The 17,355-nt window shown below is 48.8% G+C and overlaps 1 protein-coding gene across 6 annotated transcripts; it reads left to right on the top strand.

Annotated features, from left to right (window-relative positions):
- The first annotated feature begins 13 nt into the window (after positions 1–13).
- Positions 14–14,820, top strand: LOC125738027 (endosome/lysosome-associated apoptosis and autophagy regulator family member 2-like). Of its 6 annotated transcripts, XM_049006501.1 has the most exons (22): positions 14–1,920; positions 4,356–4,476; positions 5,373–5,571; positions 6,101–6,248; positions 6,413–6,502; positions 6,585–6,690; positions 6,796–6,948; positions 7,419–7,507; positions 8,012–8,192; positions 8,575–8,706; positions 9,286–9,376; positions 9,946–10,048; positions 10,333–10,470; positions 10,569–10,832; positions 11,352–11,525; positions 11,740–11,929; positions 12,289–12,385; positions 12,599–12,700; positions 13,407–13,533; positions 13,630–13,808; positions 13,960–14,122; positions 14,209–14,820. In XM_049006501.1, the coding sequence occupies exons 1-22, from the start codon at positions 1,795–1,797 to the stop codon at positions 14,275–14,277; spliced, it is 3,042 nt and encodes a 1,013-aa protein (XP_048862458.1). In that variant the 5' UTR covers positions 14–1,794; the 3' UTR covers positions 14,278–14,820. The 6 variants fall into 6 exon arrangements, 3 of the variants coding, with proteins under 3 accessions (XP_048862458.1, XP_048862459.1, XP_048862460.1); XM_049006502.1 differs by lacking the exons at positions 13,630–13,808; positions 13,960–14,122; positions 14,209–14,820 and adding an exon at positions 13,221–13,315 and having other exon boundaries at positions 13,378–13,466; XR_007396604.1 differs by lacking the exons at positions 13,630–13,808; positions 13,960–14,122; positions 14,209–14,820 and having other exon boundaries at positions 12,546–12,700; positions 13,407–13,451.
- The last annotated feature ends 2,535 nt before the right edge of the window (positions 14,821–17,355 follow it).

Raw genomic sequence — 17,355 nt, 5'->3', positions numbered from 1 at the left:
TGTGATATAATCACGTGATGTCACGGAAGTGAGGTCACTGATAAGGGTGGGGTAACAACCAAACCGGAAGTTTCCGGGCCACGGTGAAGGTAAGTTTAATGACCCAGGGAATCCCTTCGATATCGAGATTATTCATGTATCAGACTAATAAATGTTACTAATTGTTATGAGATTTTGTATTTGACATTCTTATTAAATAAAACCAGAATGTATTGGTGAAATGATGTTTGTGGTTTCCCTTTGAATCGTTTTTAACATCTCCCACTTTACAAAGCACAGTAGGTCTTCAAATGCAGGAAGGATGCATGTTAAGGTTTGCCGTATTCCCATACACGGTTATCTAGTTTATTAAACACGGTCTAATTGGAATATTAATTGCTCACAGGTGCCTGTTCTTTACAAATATTGTTGCTGTGAATTAAATGACTCCATTTTGGCCATCTGAAATATGGCTGTTGCATAATAATTGTTTTTGCTTTAATAAATATATACTACAGGACACGTGACTTTTGATGTTTAATTTTTGGGAGTCTTAAATAGAGTTCATTTAAGTGGATGACAAATAGATGTTAATAAACATGAGGGTGGGGTGAGGCTCGGTATTCGTGATTGGAAGGTGACCTTTTCATATCACGGGACCAGCAAACTGATGCCACCGTTGGACCCCCGAGCAAAGCCCAGGGGTGCTGTATGCTGGCTGACCCTCTGCTGTGACTCCCACGCCTACTCTCACCTCTGTATGTGTCTGTGTGTCCCATGGAATGCGAGATCTATTCTCAAAATTAAAATGAAGCAAAATATTAACTATAAAATAGTCCTGCCTAAATTGTATATATCCTGTCTCCATTTTTACTTTATTTTCTAGACAAATCTTAACTCAGGTGGCCCCCCCTAGCAATAAAAATCATGGTTATTTCACTTAGACAGCGCAGATAATATGTGGGTTCTATGGAACTGCCTTGTCTGCCTATAGCTAAATGCAGACCTTCTATATTAATATGTGCGGCTTATCAGGCGCTTGTATGGGGCGCCGTTTGTAAAGGTACATTACAACATTTCTGTACTTGCCACTTTTTCAACATTTAGTGCAATTTTCTGACATTTAGCTAGGAGTCAATGGTGTGGATCATCAGGTTTTTTTGCTCTCTAGATTATGTTCAAAATTGTTTATCATATGTAAATATAAATGGGATGTTTATACATAAATATTAAATGTAAATATGAATGTTAAATATAAATGTTAAATGTTCATATATCTCAATGTTAAATGTAAAACTTAAATGTTAAATATAAATGTTAAATGCAAAAAAAATCTGATGATCCACAACACCGTTGACTTCTATCTAAATGTCAGAAAATTGCACTAAATGTTGAAACAGAAATGTTTAGTACCTTTACAAACGGCGCCCCATATGCTTGCCACACATTTTTTAGATTGCTGGGCAAAATTCAAACCGAAAAAATGTTTTAGCACAAAGAGCACACAACGTGTGATTATGTGATTTTTTGGGGGAGTAATATATAAACTAACAGAAAGTAAAGTAAAACTAGCTTATTTTACAGGATGTCCGTGATTCACACGATACAGGTATTTACCCCATAATATAGTGCGGAGAGGACTGGTTAAATCAGCGGCTCTTTCGCCTGCGGTGTCCCACCTTCGCCGAGCGGCTGTAACGTCATCTCTGCTGGATGGGATGGGCTGGGCTGGGCTGGGGGGGGGGGTAACACCGTTTCGAGCCGATTAGTCTTCAGATACACTGACCTGAGTGTAGGAGGTGCTTCTTAAACGCAATGGCACTCAGGAATTGCTGGAGACGGCATTGCGTTTTAACGGTGTTTTATTTAATATCTTCTCCCTGGATGTCCTGCGCTTTCCTGCGGGTTACGGCGGCCGGCGACCTTCCTCCATGCACCGAGGTAACAGCTTGACCCGCTCGATCTCCGTTATGCATGCAAGTTAGCCTCTTTACTTATATTCAGCCACATTCCATAAAATCACTTCAGCACCGTACAAGTCAGCCTCTTTACACGCAATTAAACGCTTGATTATAATTCCGATATATTGTATTCGTTCTATTTTAGCAGGAGCCGTTATGTGCAGATTTGTACATCAATTTTAATTCTCCAAAATCACAACTTCAGATTATGACAATATGCGAGCCATATGATTAACGAGTCCAATGAACAGAATACGTTAGTACGGGGTAAATACGTAAAATCATAAATATTATTTTCATAGAGACTGGGAGTAATTATAGAATATTCACCGTACATAATAACTTTTCTCTGTTTTCATCACGCACCTAACACTCTCGTCACCTCATGTAGTATATTCCATATGCATTGAAATGAAATTAATACTTTTAAAAGTAGCATACTTTTATAAATCACAGTTTTTGGGAAATCATTCTTCATAAAACATACACCCGAGTTCGCTGCTCTCCTCAGTATATAAATAGGTAATGCTTTTAAAGAGACCTACTGCAGCCTTGCCTGCTTTTAAATCCGATTATGATTAGATGAGAGAAAATGGTACGAATACTTCCCATCGTTTCTTTCTTTTTTAACGTCATGGACACATTATAGGTGTGAACAATTTATTAAAGCTTGAGGGGTTGAAACTGAAGTCGTAAACATATAATATACTTTAAAAATGCATCGCCGAAAGTTGAAACAGCGGGGGGGACAGTTACATTCTAAGGGCAGTTATAATGATACACGCCTCTTTATGATTTGAGGTGTCCTATGATCGACTCCCACAGACTTTCATTCTGGCGAGTTTTTTCTTTACTTTATGCCAGCATGAAATGTACGCCATGCTTCCTTTTCTTATTTTCAGTGTTTCTCCTTTTCGGTATTTTTTACCGTTTCTCCAATTTACCCGCTACCGCCGGTAGTCAGTTATAAAGGCATGAAGGATTATCTTCCTCCTTCCTGGTTTCACCCAGCTGGTAAACATACGGCCAAGACAAAGATTTGGGCAAACAGTGCCTGTAGAGTAGACTGGGGGTATTCCACAAAGCAGGATTTCTTCCTTAGCCAGATAACACACGTCCTAATCTGGAGTGTAATGTAGGTATCTGAGAAAGTGAGCCTGGTGGGCTCCGAATGCTCACACTCATGCTGCACTGTGGTGCACAGACCGAATACAGAGCAGTCTTATTACTGCACACTGTCTTATTACTGCATACTGTCTAATTACTGCACACTGTCTTATTACTGCATACTGTATTATTTCTGCACACTGTCTTATTTCTGCACACTGTCTTATTTCTGCATACTGTCTTATTATTGCATACTGTCTTATTACTGCACACTGTCCTATTACTGCATACTGTCTTATTTCTGCACACTGTCTTATTTCTGCATACTGTCTTATTACTGCACACTGTCTTATTTCCATGCTGTACTTCAGACCCCTTTCTTTACCGCTATCCCAAGTCCTTTCCTATGATTTATAGGAAGTCGACCCCCTTTTCCTGCTAGGGGAGGGATAAACACTCTGGACTGGTTATCCACCAGTTCGATGGCATCGGATTTACGGGACAAGAAGCTTATCCATCGCTTTTGTTTCGGGAAGTGAAACGCTTCCCACTTTTTTTTTGGGCGGGGGCGGGGGGGGGGGGGGGGGGGGGGCGGTGGGTGTTCCTTTTCATCTCCCGGCTCATTTTTCATGGAAAAGTGCATCACAGATAGAAAAAATAAATGCCTGCTTCTCTTTGTGGGCCCAGATCACCGTTAAGCCCTTTATCGCTAAAATTAGTCAAACTGCTCTCAAAATAATTAAATATTTTATAATTTAAAATATTTTAAATATAATTATTTATGGTTCGGCTGTATGCAGTACCTATGGTCGATTCACACAAGATGAAGTTTATCAGTCTATCAGCCAGGATCTATGTTTCATTTATATGACATGCACAGTACATTTATTTTTATGTTTTATACAGGATATCATTTTCAGTGGTTTTATCTAATTGTAAAAATCCAATACAACAAACTGGCTTAGTGATTTTCAGTTTCCACAAACCAGGAATCGTTGCTCTTGCACCCGCACAGTGCTGAGCCAGGCAGTGCAGATCCCGGCCCCCAGCATCCTTATTCCCGTCTGCCTGACTCACACTATCAGCTTCCTGCAGGGAGGTGCCCTTCCTTCCTGCTCCCTGAGAACTTTCTTCAATCACTGCACAGGAAAGAGTGCGCTCCGATTTCTCGGAGTGAAACCGAATGGCATCGGAAGGTGGTACACAGCACTGTGGGGATGCTTACCGTCCTGTGTGTGCTGGATGTTGTGGGCTCCCTCCACTCTGCTGGCACCTTACTGGGCTCACGGTCCCACTCACTCCTTGCAGACGGAGTACTATTTTGAGTACACAGAGTGTGACAGCACGGGCTCGCGCTGGAGAGTGGCCATCCCTCGCAAAGAAGGCACATGCAGTGGCCTCCCCGACCCCACCCGCGGGACACAGTGTGGTAAGGGCAGCTGGTGGTGTGCCTGTGCTTGCCAGTGTTTGGGATGCCTGTCTGTCTGCATGTCCCTGTCTGTCTGTCTGTCTCTGTGTGTCTGTCTGCCTGCCTGTCTCTATGTGTCTGTCTCTCAGACTTTCTGCCTGTCTCTCTGTCTGCTCATAGACAATCCTGGTATTCGTCTGCTCATAGACCGTTCTTTGCCCTGTCTGGTCACAGACTTACTCGGTACTCTGTCTCCTCACAGACCAACTTAGTGCCTGTCTGCTCATAGACTGTCCTGGTACTCGTCTGCTCACAGACAGTCCCATTGATGGCCACTCTTCCAGACAGTAACTTGGTTCATTCACCACCTCCTCTGTCCTCTATCAGCTGAAACACAAACTTCTAATCAGTAATTCATCGGTAACAGCTGTTTCCTTGTCACTTACATAAGCTCTCAGGTGCCACCAGCAGGTGTGACTGTGTGTGTGTTTGTATCACTTGTCACCCTTAATGCTGGTTAATTGTAACAGCTGGTACAGCATGCTGATCCTCGGGACATAGATGCTTTTTAATGTGGACCAGAGCTGTCTTTTGCATAAAGTCAAATATTTCACCCTCTTGGCACTTGAAAACTGTATTAGTTTAGCTGTCCTCCTCTGGGTGGTGTATGGTTGGCGGGGAGGGGAGATGATGATCTGAGAGGTTTGCAGTGAAAATGGCAGCTTGGAGATGTGCACACTTCACTGTTGTCCTGTCACTGAATGATTGGTTTGTAGGTCAACTCCATCAAGATCCATCGCCAAGTCGTCTGCTCCTTTACTTCTCGTCTGCCCTCGTCTTGCTCGTGAGTGCCGTGTCACTTTTGTCAAGGAATCCAGGCCTGTAGGATCTGATCCCCCCCCCCCCCCCAATCACAGGCTTCTCCTGCAAGGCCGGTGAGTTCCTGGAAATGTCGACCCAGCAGTGCACAAGGTGCGCACCCGGGACCTTCTCCCTGGGCAGCGGGATCCGTTTCGATGAGTGGGACGACATTCCTGCTGGCTTTACCAACGTGGCCACCTACACGGATGCCGGCCTCCATGACGACAGCGATGGCGAAGTCCAGACATGCAAGAAGTGAGCAGGTGTCACTGTTGCATCTGGATGACAGTCCAGACAGTCTGGATGACAGCTCGCAATAACTATGGATGCGTGTGGATATCTGTCAGATGCATGTTGGATTTGCTGGTTTCAGGGTTAATTTGGCACATTCAAAATCGTACATGTGCGATGAAATGCCTTTGCATTTGCTTCTATTATCATGCTCAAAGTAAATAGGAAAAATATTGTAGAAAAAAATAAATTAAAATATCAGCAAGAATGAAAAAATAAGATGATAAAAGTTAAAAAGCTCTGGTATCAGTAGCTGTTATATTCTGTGTTTACATGAGAAGTGAGGAGTCATGTGAATGAGTGACACTGGCCTGTCGCTGTTTGGCACCTTTCAGCATTCGACTTGCCTGAGGTCAGAAGTCTGTCCTGCTGTAGGTCGCTGGTAGAAGATGATGCTTGACTTGCCTTGACTGTGTTTTGCTCCTCGCCTTGTCATGAGGCTGTCCCCTTGATTCCTGTCACACACGCTGTGGTTCATCCACCTTCCCCCCAGCTCCTCATGGACCCCCCAGGGCAGCTACCTGGAGTCAAACCGAGATGAGTGCATGGTGTCTCTGATCTACACCGTTCACTTGACGAAGCAGGGCTTTGTCTCCTTCGAGTACCAGCACGTGGACGGCAACATCGTTTTTGAATTCTTTGTGAGTATTTATCTATCCCACTAATGAAAAATACAACCCCCCGCAGCCCTGGCCAGCATAAGCTCCTGGACTATGGAAGGATATACGAGTTGGGAGTAGATTGTGTTATTTTGAATGATTGGCTTGATATGTCATCATAATTGAACAAAGGTGTGGATTTCCAGATCCAGAATGACCAATGCTTGGAAATGGATCGGTCTTCCGACCAGAAGTGGGTCAAACTTAGCAGTAATGGAGACTGGGCCTCTCACACGGTAAGTGGCAGGTCCTGGGCTCAGGGGGGCTCTCTCCGTTATCCCCATGATAACGGCATCTCCCTACTGGTCTCTGCTGTAGGTTAACTTGAAATCAGGCACCAATATTCTGTACTGGAGGACAACTGGAATTCTGTTTGATGCCAAAATGGTGAAGCCAGTGCTGCTGAAGAACATTCAGATTGAAGGTAACAGAATCCTTATGGTGCTGAACCATACTGTGGGGTGTCAACTGGCGCCCCCCACTGGCAGCATCCTGCAGGATGCTTTAATGGTGGATCTCTCGCTTCCAGGGGTTGCCTACATGTCAGAGTGCTTTCAGTGCAAGCCAGGCACCTTCAGCCGCACGGCTGGCTCCTCCGTGTGTGAGCTATGTCCCAGGAACACCTACTCCAGCAGGGGGGCCAGCTCCTGCACCGCCTGCAACCCGGAGGTGGCCTACGCCCGTATGTGCCCCAGCGAGAACCAAGACGCACTGAGAACGTAGCTGACAGCATGATTGTCTTTGTTCTACAACACTCTAAGAGTCCTTTTCAGGAAGAGTAGATGTAAATAACAAATGGAGAGGCTAAAATGTTTATCTGTCTGTCTGTCTATCTATCTGTCTAAGGAGTCAGTGACTCATGTAAATTAACTAAACACCCTTAACTGATCAGAGTAACACAACAAAAAGGACTTACTGACTGTGGGTCATGTTGACTTTGTGGTGGATGCTGGAATTTTCAAAGGCCTATGCCAAGGTGCCGTTGACTCACACTGGAAGCGCGGACGGTCAGGTGGTCAAGGAGACAGCACTGAATGTCCTGGGAACAGCTGCTGTGTCATTGACCCTTAATCTGGCTGCACTGATGGAGAACACTGTCACATAAAAAGGGTTTTGCTGGAGGGCCGAAATAATGAAGGTTTGTGTCCACAGCTGAGGGGGCCGCGGAGTGTCGAGGGAGACCCCCATGCAGCAGGAAGGATTACTTTGAAATCCACACGCCATGCGACAGCGAGGGCAAGGTGACATCCTCCCACCATTCTTTAGAGCATGCATCTGTGCAGCCAACATTTAGGCTGGTCACCAACTTGTGGATTTGTGCCATAGGAAAAAGGCAGCTGGTAATGGGGTCCCAGCTGACCCCACAAGTAGGGCTGGTGTTTGCAAAGGTCACGCACCTGTCTGTCTGCCGCAGCAAGCTGACCAGTTCTCCTTTAGGTTCATGTCCTCCTGCGCATGCTATGTTTGACTTTCTGTCAGCTTCATCAGAGCCATCAGACCATCAGAGATCAGACATTGGAGGGTTTCGAAGACAGAAAAGCCTAACCAGGAGAAGCTGTTGAATGATGGATGGATACATTTAATTTAATTTAAAATTTAGAATATCGGAGGGAAGGTGATATTCAGTAAAAAACACGGATGTGCCTGAACTGATAATGAAACCCGTAACAAATGTACCCAACAGGGTGCTTGCAGAAGAAGTAGATGATTAGATTTCTGAGGTGAGCTTCTCTACATTTTTTCAGACCCAGATCATGTACAAGTGGATTGAGCCAAAGATCTGCATAGAGAACATGACAGATGCAGTAATACTGCCCCCGTCTGGTGAGCGACAGGCATGTCCACCCTGCAACCCTGGTTTTTACAACAATGAGACAGGATCCTGCTTGCCCTGCCCCCTCGAGACCTTCTCAGATGGCACAGACGGTAACTCCTGACCGCAGACACCTATAAACCCTGTAGAGGTCCAGCAGGCCAAAGGATGGAAGCTTCCATTCCTCAAGTGTGTTTCCTGCAAATTCCAATTTCCATAATCATCTGATATCATAATTACCTCCTATTGCTTTTAGTGGCCATTTTGCAAAACTTTCATGACCTTTGATTGACAATGGCTGCTCTTTCACATCAGCTGATAATATGTCTGCTTGCGATGCCCCTGGGGTGTGCACGGGGTATTCCGCTGTCTGTGTAGGATGGGGAGGGGTCTTCATAAACACTCTAAATGTGCTGGCGCATCACAACGGTCAACATTGGTGCTGAGGTGCCCTCAATGCCCTCAATGGTGTGATGTAATGTAACCCTGCCCAAGGACGCTGTCAGAGGTGCCCTGCTGGCAGAGAGCCAGTCCTTGGATATGAGTACAGGTGGTGGAACGTGCTCCCATCCAACATGAAGACCTCCTGTTTCAATGTGGGAAACTCCGATTGCGACCAGATGAACGGTGAGTGTAATGCAGTTCCATCTTGTGGGGCCTAGATGGCACTGTGGTGTCACAAGAATGGGATAGAGTCACTGCAAAACACCACAACACGCTTGCATCACGCCAAGACAACCTTTAAAAGAGGGATTTATTTATCATTATTTTAGCATTAAAGGCCACTTGTTTAGGACCTGCCAAGAGAGGGAAGAATGGATTTAGCTAGGAATAGCAGAGGACTACCAGGACTACCCCATGTGATATGCAATAATCGTGATCTGTGACCATCTTCCACCAAACGGCGCTCAGGTGTGGAAATGACCGGGACAGGAGCAAGGCATGGCACCTGAGCCAAGTGCTCCTGTTCCTGGGTGTTCTAAAATGTCTCGCCTGTCCTCCAGCCAGCATGTACATTCTGATTTGTGATGGCAGCTGGTGGAGACCAGGAATTACAGGCACTGTAAATATTCAGTATTATCTGTTAAATGCAAGGGTTGTTCCCCATGTTTACCGGCGTCTGATACCAGTGTTACTTGCCTGGTCCGATGCTAACATTGACTTTGTTGGGATCTGCATGATGTTCTTGACTCTTGGGTCCAACAGCCTGGGAGGTGGCTGGGGACCACATTCGGAGTGGAGTAGGCAGCTTGGACAATGATTACCTGATCCTGAACCTCCGCATCCCGGGCTTCAAGTGAGTCCCACACATTAGCAGCTGGACATACTAACACTGCACTCACATATTTCCATGTATGCACAGACCAGCAGCCCCATCCCTGTCCTCAACTCTGTCCACAGCGGCATCTACAGCAATGTACTTAACCCCATCCTAAGCTCTTTCCCCAGCCCTGTCCTCAGCCCTGTTCCCAGTCCCGTCCGCGATCCTGTCCTCAACCCTGTCCCCAGCCCTGTCCTCAGCCCTGTTCCCAGTCCCGTCCTCGATCCAGTCCCCAGTCCTTTCCTCAGTCCTGTCCTCAGCCCTGTTCCCAGTCCCGTCCGCGATCCTGTCCTCAACCCTGTCCCCAGCCCTGTCCTCAGCCCTGTTCCCAGTCCCGTCCTCGATCCAGTCCCCAGTCCTTTCCTCAGTCCTGTCCTCAGCCCTATCCCTAGCTCTGTCCTCAGCCCTGTCCCCAGTTCCATCCTCAACACTGGTCCCAATTGTGTCCCCAGTCCTACAGCTGATGAATCCTGAAACTCTCCTTTGCAACCAGACTGGGATTTTAACCCATGCTTTTCTTTGTGGTTTCCCCATGCTTTTCCCAGGCTTCCAACATCGGTGACGGGCAGCACAGGCAATGAGATCAGTCACATCACCTTTGTGTTTGAGACTGCATGTTCTGCTAATTGCGAGCTCTACTTCATGATGGTACGTGGATCTCGGCTGCCCGCTGATCAGCAATAGCCCATGGCAGGATGACCAGGGTCTGTGTGTCTCATGGGGATCAGCTCTGTAGGGGGTGTGGTGGTGCTTCTCAGACAATCTTCACCTTGAGTGAAGAAATGGCTGCCTGTGGCAGTCCCTGTGTCCATCTGTATTGGCTGATGTTTTCACTTTGGAAAAAAATGGACAACCAATAGGAATGGTGAGGTTTGGTGAAAATCTAGTCCAGGCATGGTGATGGTGACTGACTCTCAGGTTTATTCCTGCAGGACATGAACAGGAAGAGCACCAACATTGTGGAGTCATGGGAGGGAAGCAAGGAGAAGCAGTCGTACACCTACATTATTACCCAAAATGCCTCAATGTCTTTCACATGGGCCTTCCGGAGGACCAACCAGGCACTGGATGTGAGTCAGGAAAGGGTTCGCTCTGAGCCATTGGCTGCCATTCTGCAGAGTTCTTAGGGTACTGATCTACTTTTGTGCTTTTTCTTTATCCAACTCAGGGCAGGCAGTTTGTCGATGATGTTGTGAAGATCTACGCCATCATGGTCACCAACGTTCTGGGTGGGGTTGCCACTTCTTGTCGTGCCTGTGCCTTGGAGTCCCAGCAGCCGGGCTCCTCCTGCATCCCCTGTCCAGCTGGACACTACATCGATGTGGACACCAACCAGTGCAGGGAGTGTCCCCCCAGCACCTACCTGTCCGGACATCATATTTATGGCAAAGGAACCTGTATTCCTTGCGGTCCAGGCAGCAAGAGCAACAAGGTAGGTGAACATCTCAGCTGGGATTGTGAGCAGATGATCTGGTTTGCCATTGCTGCTTTTCACAGCTCCATATGTCTGTTTGGAGTAAGATCTCTGCCTGTACAGTCTGCCATTTTTTGCTAAATCTTCCTAGAGTGTCATGGAAACAGACATTTGCAGTCATGTCATGTTTGCTCTGTTTACACTCTTGCCTTGGCCGGTTCGGCATGTAACGCTATGGCATGTGGCCGTTCGGCAGGTCCCCACTGCTGCTCTCCCTGGCTTATTGACTTGTAAAGCCATTTCCTCTATCTCCTTGTGACCCATGTGTTTTTTGTGGGACGGTTTTGGCATGAGGCGACAGCGTACCAGGGAGGCAAGCAGCTAAGTTGTTTTGGAATGGGATCAGAGAGTTAACCAGACAATGCCTCCCTTGTGTGCAGACGGCATTGGACTGCCGCCGCTCTCCGCAGTGCTGATCCCGGGTGTCCCCAAGGGTCTCCTTAATGCTGCTTTTGTTGCATCCCTCTTCCGGCAAAGGAGCACTCTGCTTGCTTCAGCGACTGCAGCTTCTCCCACGGGGCAGGAAAGCGGACCCTGACCTACAACTTTAGCCGGCTGGGTCCAGTGGCCTCCATCGTGAACGGGCCCAGCTTCACGTCCAAGGGCACCAAGTACTTCCACTTTTTCAAGATCAGCCTGTGTGGGCAGGAGGTACAGCCCAGCTGACCAAGGCCCGTTGATCCCTGGTCTGGGGACCAAACTGGGGTTCAGATCTTGTCTGTTTAATTTAGCTTTTGTTTACTAGAACCTCAAATGAGCAATTAAGGTGTTTATGAAGCTTTAGTGCCATTGAAATCCAGCACTTCAATATTCATATTCATATGACGCGAGAGTCCGATGTGGGCCTCTCGGCTGTGGTTCTCAGGGCAGGTATGGCGCAGTGTGCACTGACAATGTGACAGACCTGTCCAGAAAAGACCTCCAGAAGAACTCTGGAGGGCCCTCCAAACAGGTGGAGTCTTTCATCTGTCAGTCGACCATCATACCATCAGATGGGCGGGGCTTCAGGACAGCGCTGTCCTCACAGTCCGTCAGCCTGGCGGATATTTTCTTGGGTAAGTGCTTGAGGAACGGGGGCAGGCATGCAGGCCTAGGAGGATTGTTGGTAGAAAGAAGCCTGGGCAAATGTGATATAAAGGTGCAGTGGCAGGTTGTTTATATGTACAATTGTGGGGGTGGGGGATCTGCTGTAAAATCACTTCATCATTGGTGCCTGTGAATATTTGAAAAAAGCTGTGAAAGGCCCCCTGTTATGGTGGGATTTGATCATTCAGTAGACTGGCTTATGAAAAACATGTTGCATTACATAACGGTCTTCCGTCTCCGTGGCGATTGTTGATACTGGCACCAACCCTGCGTTTTGATGAATACTCCACTGTTCTCCGGCATGTGTGACCCCTGTCTTTATCTGAAGGGGCAACTGTGGAGAATGCTCTCGCTGGGATCAGCGTGAACCCGGGCCTGTTCCCCGAGATCCCAAAGAAAGTTCCGGACGTCAACTTCTTCTACTGGTGAATACAGTCAAGAGCACCTATGTTCAGCATTCAAAAGCCAGGCTCACCTCCAAATGATTACGATTAAAACTGTGGTCGCAAGTCTTTATGTCGTCCTTATGCAGGTAGTTGCTGTGACTGGATTCTCCCTTCTTCTCCTTTCTTCCCATGTTCCAAGGTTGCGGGATAACAGCTCTGATGTGATGTGTTTCGCCTGTTTAAATTGAAAAGGTCTCCACGGGCCACGTCATCATGCGAGAATGGGCGTAATGCTGTGGTCATGTTGCGGTGTTACCCGGAGAGCAGTGCCAGTGGAGAGCTGAGCGTGCCCAGGTACTCTCATACGGAACTGTACCCCCATCCTTGTTTATCAGCGTGAGCAATTTCAGTAAGACACAGCAAATCTTTCAATTCCCCGGAAACCTGTAAGGGTCACACTGGGCACTCAGTCCAGCTATTACTTCCGTATTAGTCTTTAATGACTTCCAGGTACAGCTTATAGACACAGCACATCTGCAAAAATTGTGTATTTCCTTCTGTTTATGTCCTTTGAGAGATTCATGTAAGGACACTGCAGGGATCTAAACGAGGCGCATTGCAAATTAGTATCCAAGAGTGCTTTTAATCCACGCTGCAGTTTGTGCTAATTATCATATCAATTATCAGGCTCATTGAAAATTACAGAGGAGACTTCTTGAACGAAGCAGGTGGCTTTGCTGCCACGTAATCCTCCAGTGTCTGCAGTTGGTGTGGAAGCTGTTTAATTGCTGGTTAACTTAAGTGTGAAGCTCTGTGCAGATAACCTGCCAGAAATACTTTACAGACGATCACCCTCAGTGCAAGGCCATGGAAGGAAATGTCCGGCGGGCACCTGCGATGGCTGTACCTCTCACTTCCTCTTTCTCTCTGTCACAAGAAATGTCCGGCGGGCACCTGCGATGGCTGTACCTCTCGCTTCCTCTTTCTCTCTGTCACAGGAAATGTCCGGCGGGCACCTGCGATGGCTGTACCTCTCACTTCCTCTTTCTCTCTGTCACAGGAAATGTCCGGCGGGCACCTGCGATGGCTGTACCTTTCACTTCCTGTGGGAGAGCTCTAGTGCCTGTCCGCTTTGCACAGAGATGGACTTCCATGAGATAGAAGGAGCCTGCACAAATGGCATCCAGGTAGTCACACCCACCACGTCATGTGATCTCAATAAGGGACATAGAGGGGTATGTCGAGGGGGGATGTTCACATGCGGAATCTCCCTCTTCCGTCAGGATAAACACTACGTATGGAATGATCCAAAGCTCTGCACTGGGGGGGTCCAGCTCCCGGCTAAGAAGACCTCAGCCTGTGAATCCATCGATTTCTGGCTGAAGGCTGGGGTTGGGATCGGCATCTTCATGGGCATCCTGCTCACCGCCATCACCTGCTACTTCTGGAAGAAGAACAAGAAGTAGGCAGATCTGAATTACTGGCCAGTTTTGGTATCCCACGATGCAAAGTGCTGGCTGACTAGTCCGCGCACCTGGCTGAATAAAACTGTATGCTAGCCCATCCCTGGGTTCAAGAACTGACCAACACATCCTTCTCTACCCCCCTGTCAGGTTGGAGTACAAGTACTCATTTTTGGTGAGGAGCACCAACAGGCAGGGTGAATTTCCCACTGCAGACAGCTGCGCCATCATGGAGGGTGAGGACAATGAGGATGAGTTGGTCTATTCCAGCAAGCTGTCGCTGCTGGGCAGATTCAGGACCATGGTGACAAAGGTGGGGCCCCTTTATGGTCACCTGATTGGATACCCTCATTATCATGGAACCCAGGCCAGAGGTGACGTGTCATTTCCCTTTCACAGGAGAGCAGCGAGAAGTACGAGTGCGTCCAGCTGAAGTCATCAGGGGAGCACGGGTGGGTGTGTGGGTAGCAGCAGGTGGAGAGCCTGGAGACCTCACGGAACCCACTGTCAGCAAGACTGGAACAGGCAGGAGCTTGACTGGAGGCCTGCTTATTTCATCTTCTTCGTCAAATGATAACAGTGGTGTTTCCCCTCCGAACTGAACTGTATCGAACAATTGTAACGAGATGGAGAGCTGTCAAGCATGACTTCCTCCTGGGATGACATGATTAAAAACACATGCTTATTCTGGGGTCTCTCAGACCCCGGACTATCAGTCAGGAAACCCTTGACCTAAGTCTCAGTTAGCGCCATGATGCTGTCGTTTGTCTCTGTGTGTCTTTGTGTTTATTCTGATGAGCCTTGTTCTCAATTTGTGTTTTTAATCTCATCTTTATTGTCTGTGTCTGATGCACCGTGTTGCTCGTAACCTCACAGTCTCTCACCACTCAGTCCGGGTTATTTTTTATTATATCTAATTTCAGATGAAATAATATGCAGTCATTCCTCTTGCTTACTGAGATGTGAGACTGGCACGTTCCTTTGTACAGATGTTTATTTTTGAACTATTAATAAATTGTGCTTCGAAACAATCTGATGCCATTTAATGTTTGCAGCATACACAATAAGTTCCCATCCATCCATCCATTTTCCAAACCACTTATCCTACTGGGTCGCAGGGGATCCGGAGCCTATCCCGGAAGCAATGGGCACGAGGCAGGGAACAACCCAGGATGGGGGGCCAGCCCATTGCAGGGCACACTCACACACCATTCACTCTCACATGCATTCCTATGGACAATTTAGGAAGTCCAATTAGCCTCAGCATGTTTTTGGACTGTGGGGGAAAACCGGAGTACCTGGAGGAGACCCTACGCCGTCATGGGGAGAACATGCAAACTCCGCACACATGTGACCTAGGTGGAGACTTGAACCCGGGTCCCAGAGGTGTGAGGCTACAGTGCTAACCACTGCACCACCATGCCGCCCCACACAATAAGTTGATATGTGAAAATGTAAATTGTGATGGAGGTTTATCTACAACATAGTTGTACAACCCAGGATACCACCACAGATACAAGATAACTGCAACACAGTGGGCTCCACAGCCAAAAGGACTGCAGTTACATAGAGGAGGAACTGACTCTGTTCACAGAGGAGGTCACATAGGAAATGAATGGATTCTTCACAAATGGAATCATACAGGGGATGAATTGACTCTGTTCTTGGAGTTGTGGAGGTGATGATGACTCAAATTAATTGACTGCTCACCGAGAAAATCACATAGGAGATGCTTTTTCATTGATGGATTGGCACTTCGATGGACTGACTCTGTCCACAGATGAAGTGGTACTTGGATGGATTGACTCTGTCCACAGATGAAGTGGTACTTGGATGGACTGATTCTGTCCACAGATGAAGTGGTACTTGCATGAACTAATTCTCTCCATAGGTAAAGTGGCACGGGGGCAGACTGACTCTGTCCATAGGGGGAGGCATGGGGGCAGACTGACTCTGTCCATAGGGGGCGGCATGGGCGCAGACTGACTCTGTCAAAAGGGGGCGGCATGGGCGCAGACTGACTCTGTCCATAGGGGGAGACATGGGGGCAGACTGACTCCGTCCATAGGGGGAGGCATGGGGGCAGACTGACTCCGTCCATAGGGGGAGGCATGGGGGCAGACTGACTCTGTTCATAGGGGGAGGCATGGGGGCAGACTGACTCCGTCCATAGGGGGAGGCATGGGGGCAGACTGACTCCGTCCATAGGGGGAGGCATGGGGGCAGACTGACTCCGTCCATAGGGGGCGGCATGGGGGCAGACTGACTCCGTCCATAGGGGGAGGCATGGGGGCAGACTGACTCTGTTCATAGGGGGAGGCATGGGCGCAGACTGACTCTGTCCATAGGGGGCGGCATGGGGGCAGACCACTCTGTCCATAGGGGGAGGCATGGGGGCAGACTGACTCTGTCCATAGGGGGCGGCATGGGCGCAGACTGACTCTGTCAAAAGGGGGCGGCATGGGCGCAGACTGACTCTGTCCATAGGGGGAGACATGGGGGCAGACTGACTCCGTCCATAGGGGGAGGCATGGGGGCAGACTGACTCCGTCCATAGGGGGAGGCATGGGGGCAGACTGACTCTGTTCATAGGGGGAGGCATGGGGGCAGACTGACTCCGTCCATAGGGGGAGGCATGGGGGCAGACTGACTCCGTCCATAGGGGGAGGCATGGGGGCAGACTGACTCCGTCCATAGGGGGCGGCATGGGGGCAGACTGACTCCGTCCATAGGGGGAGGCATGGGGGCAGACTGACTCTGTTCATAGGGGGAGGCATGGGCGCAGACTGACTCTGTCCATAGGGGGCGGCATGGGGGCAGACCACTCTGTCCATAGGGGGAGGCATGGGGGCAGACTGACTCTGTCGATAGGGGGAGGCATGGGCGCAGACTGACTCTGTCGATAGGGGGAGGCATGGGCGCAGACTGACTCTGTCCATAGGAGGAGACATGGGGGCAGACTGACTCCGTCCATAGGGGGAGGCATGGGGGCAGACTGACTCTGTCCATAGGGGGAGGCATGGGGGCAGACTGACTCTGTGAATAGGGGGCGGCATGGGGGCAGACTGACTCTGTCCATAGGGGGCGGCATGGGGGCAGACTGACTCTGTTCATAGGGGGAGGCATGGGGGCAGACTGACTCTGTCCATAGGGGGCGGCATGGGGGCAGACTGACTCTGTCCATAGGGGGCGGCATGGGGGCAGACTGACTCTGTGAATAGGGGGCGGCATGGGGGCAGACTGACTCTGTCCATAGGGGGCGGCATGGGGGCAGACTGACTCTGTTCATAGGGGGAGGCATGGGGGCAGACTGACTCTGTCCATAGGGGGCGGCATGGGGGCAGACTGACTCTGTCCATAGGGGGCGGCATGGGGGCAGACTGACTCTGTTCATAGGGGGCGGCATGGGGGCAGACTGACTCTGTCTATAGGGGGAGGCATGGGGGCAGACTGACTCTGTCCATAGGGGGCGGCATGGGGGCAGACTGACTCTGTCCATAGGGGGCGGCATGGGGGCAGACTGACTCTGTCCATAGGGGGCGGCAT

This window comes from Brienomyrus brachyistius, chromosome 3 (genome assembly GCF_023856365.1).
Source record: "Brienomyrus brachyistius isolate T26 chromosome 3, BBRACH_0.4, whole genome shotgun sequence".
Taxonomy (NCBI): Eukaryota; Metazoa; Chordata; class Actinopteri; order Osteoglossiformes; family Mormyridae; genus Brienomyrus; species Brienomyrus brachyistius.
Note: the sequence above shows the minus strand (reverse complement) of the source record. Positions and strands in the feature narration are given on the sequence as shown.

What these genes read in the sequence shown, in the direction of transcription:
- LOC125738027 (XM_049006501.1), top strand. Translation starts at nt 1,795, where the DNA reads ATGGCACTCAGGAATTGCTGGAGACGGCATTGCGTTTTAACGGTGTTT. An exon ending in GAAGAACATTCAGATTGAAG is followed by an intron (nt 6,691 to 6,795) that starts GTAACAGAATCC and finishes TCTCGCTTCCAG; the next exon opens with GGGTTGCCTACATGTCAGAG. An exon ending in GACGTCAACTTCTTCTACTG is followed by an intron (nt 12,386 to 12,598) that starts GTGAATACAGTC and finishes TAAATTGAAAAG; the next exon opens with GTCTCCACGGGCCACGTCAT.